At 28.8% G+C, this 3,431-nt stretch overlaps 1 protein-coding gene across 1 annotated transcript; it reads left to right on the forward strand.

The window, feature by feature from the left end:
* Positions 1–1,701: 1,701 nt before the first annotated feature.
* LOC147399982 (B3 domain-containing protein At2g33720-like) lies at positions 1,702–2,169 on the forward strand. Its single transcript, XM_086446572.1, has one exon. The coding sequence runs from the start codon at positions 1,702–1,704 to the stop codon at positions 2,167–2,169; it is 468 nt and encodes a 155-aa protein (XP_086302698.1).
* Positions 2,170–3,431: the final 1,262 nt, after the last annotated feature.

A 3,431-nucleotide genomic window follows, 5' to 3' on the forward strand; every position in this document is an offset into this window, starting at 1 on the left:
ATGACAATCTCGCTAATATAAAAGTGACAATCTCTCAAGTTTGCTACTTTTAATGAGATCATCACCATATAAATCAACGATATTATCACTTTGGAAAAACAAATAATCAGCGAGATTGTCACTTTAAACCTGTGAGATAGTCACTTGAAAAACTTGCAATCTCGCACTTTCACGTTTTCGGAGTTAAAATGAACAGTGATATGGAATCAAAATTTAGTCATATTCAGCTCACGAAGTGGTAATTTACCCTACATAGTTTCACTCCTTCTGTAGCAAGAAAGAAAACTCATATACATTAAAGTATCACTAAAATTGTACCCAACAATAGATGTAAATACTAAAATTCGAAATTAAATTTTTTTTAATTAAACTAGAAGGTGGCATGTGCGAAGGGACATATATTTGAAGGGCTTATCTATGAATTAAAATATTAATTAAAGGGATTTTGAAAATTACATAGTAAAAAAGATATTTTTGTAATTTTGAAATTAACTAATCTGATTTTAGCGTTGTGCGATTGCAGTTTTCTTTATATTTTTACCAAAATAACCCTGATTATATTAAGTTTAAATGTTAAGAGCATTTTGGAATCCAAAATTTGATTGTTGATCACGTCTACTCTGCCTTCTCTCATCATGATACTAATAACTATATTCTACATTCTAGAATAAACCCAACAATAAAAGAAAGCACTGAAATTTGTAATTAAAAAAAGAAATCTGTAAAATAGAATATCAATCTTTATATTATAACTATTCTTATAAACCTCCTATTACAGCACACATTGCTCGAATTAATCGATATTGATGTTAGGATTTTAATTTTTCTTTCTTTGTATAGTAATGATTAGAATTTATATATTACATTTATAGGAAACATTGGTTTGCAATATCTATATTTACGTAGATATCTAAATTTCTAAATTACCAACTTTCTAACACACGTAATAATAAAAATGCCCAGAAATTCACTTTTTCTTATATGTTATTTTATATTATAAAAGGAAATAAATTTTAAAGTAAAAAAAGAAAAACAAAATCGTTGCTTAAACAAGATAAAAGTTCAATTTAGAAGGAAAAAAAAAATGTAATTGATCTTGTCGAGCAAGAAAAGAAAGTGTGAAATTTTGACTAAATATATTAATATCTAGTTTCTATAAATATTCAACCAACAATCCTTTCTTTTTTTTTTTTTAATTTATATTAGGAGAATGCTAACGTCCAATAATTCATAGGAGCATTAGCATCCAACACTTTTTTTTCCAATAATAACCCTCCTCATTTTGTCTTTAGTGAAAAAGAGAAGGGTGTATTAGTCTTTTACATAATAAATGCATATTTACATAATAAATGCTACGAGCATTTAAGTATTTTAAATTAAATTTCTATTTTTGATAAATACTTTGGCAATCAATGCCAACATAATAAATGCTTTTATTATGTCATAATAAATGCATTTATTATGTCATAGTAAATGCATTTATTAATGGCATAATAATGCATTTATTGTATAAAAGACTTATATGCCCTTGTCTTTTTCATTAAAAGACAAAACGATGAGGGATATTATTGAAAAAAAAATGTTTTGGACAATGCTAACGTCCCCATAAAGTCTTGGACGTTAGCATTCCCCTTTATATTATATTATACTAGCCAAATACTCTTATTCTTCTACTCTTCAATCCTTCCATCTATTCAATCAATGGAGTGGACTGATTATTATCACTTCGTGCCTACCAAAGCTGAAGAAGAAGATAATGAGCAAGAAGTCCGTCGAGAGCCGATGAAGATCAGAAGAATCCATAATAATGTCGGTGCCACCTCTGATTTTCTTAATCTATGGAGTATCCACATAATACTCACCGAATATTGGTTGAAACAACGATATCTCTATTTGGATATGGAGCATGTCCATTACTCTATATTACCCCATTTGAATGCAGGGAAGAAGTTCGCTAAAGGAGAGAAAGCATCAATCACCATAGAAGATATAGATACCAATAATAGCTACAACTTAATCTTCAAAAAGATGAGCAATGGTTATTTCATTGCAAATGGCTGGGGCGAATATTTCATCGACCGAAGGAATCTCAATAAGAATGATGAAATTGGTTTGAGGTGGAAAACATCGAATTGCTTTCAATTCTCAGTATTGATTAGAGCCGATTAATGATTTGAACCATGTAGAGAGATAAAAGGACTCCCTTTAGTTATGAATGTAGTCTTTCTAATAGTTGATCTCTGTTTTCTTTTTCTGTTTGGTTAGAACAGAATACTTTCGTAATGATTTTACTCTTTTAGGTAGTTTTTATTTTTTTATTAATAAGGTTAAGAGTTCTTTCTTACTATAAATTAGAATGTTTCTTATTAGGAGTTTATTTTCTTTTTCTTTATTATTAATTATTATATAAAGATCTAATTAGCATCTAGAAGTTTAAGCAATTTAATGAAATAAATCAGTTTCTAAAGAGTCCTACTCCCCTATTGAATGAGTCAAGTCATCATTTTATAAGCCCATTTTTCCTATCAGAGTTTTACTTTTTGGTACTATTTTTTTAATAGTTCTTTCATGGGAGCACTAAATTTAATAGTTATAGTTTGAACTACACAAAGTCCTCAATCCTCAAAATAATTTTTTCAAAAATTTATGGTTGAGATGGTAGGAAAAAAAAAAACATTTCCTAAAGATACCAAAAATTTTCCTCCAGGTATTTCTTTATGGTTGAGGGAATCTATGTGTAGAACATTAATCGAACCCAATAAACACATGGTTTTCTTTATCACAAAATAGTAATTAAAATGGCATTAAGATTCCATTGTACAAATATTTGAATCTTATATACCATGATTAAGATATGAATCCATTCTGTAATACTATCATCCAAGCTTTTGATTGATAACCTCGATTTAATAAGAATATGTAACACTTTCAATAGTAAAGGGTTATTTCCATTGCTCTTTGTTTTAAAAGGTTTAGATATTTCTTGTAGCAGGACATAACTTGTATAGTTGTATTATAGCAATGGTGATAGTTCATAGTTCGCTTGATTTTAAACAATAGGTTCCAAATGCTTCAGTTTGATAAAAAGCCCACCAAAGATTTTTTTTTTCTTCGCAAAAAGTTCAGTTTTGCCTTCGCTACTCCAGTCACAAGTGGATGTGAAATTTCATTAATCACATTGGTGGAGGGACATCTTTTTTGATGCATCAGATGCCCAACTCAGCCCAAGTGTGATCAATGTTACATCCACCATGTCATTGATTGACCTTGAATAGGAAGTTTATTATAGCAAAAAAAAATTGGACCAAATGGTCATATCTTTCTCATTTAGTGATTATATGTTTTAGATAAATACATTTTGTTTAACATTATTTCCATGATCTTTATAAATTATAACATATTAAGATGAGGGTAACACTTCTATCCCCCCA

This window comes from Akebia trifoliata, chromosome 6 (assembly GCF_017979445.1).
Source record: "Akebia trifoliata isolate Shusen 1 chromosome 6, ASM1797944v1, whole genome shotgun sequence".
NCBI classification, from domain to species: Eukaryota; Viridiplantae; Streptophyta; class Magnoliopsida; order Ranunculales; family Lardizabalaceae; genus Akebia; species Akebia trifoliata.

What these genes read in the sequence shown, in the direction of transcription:
- LOC147399982 (XM_086446572.1), top strand. Translation starts at nt 1,702, where the DNA reads ATGGAGTGGACTGATTATTATCACTTCGTGCCTACCAAAGCTGAAGAA.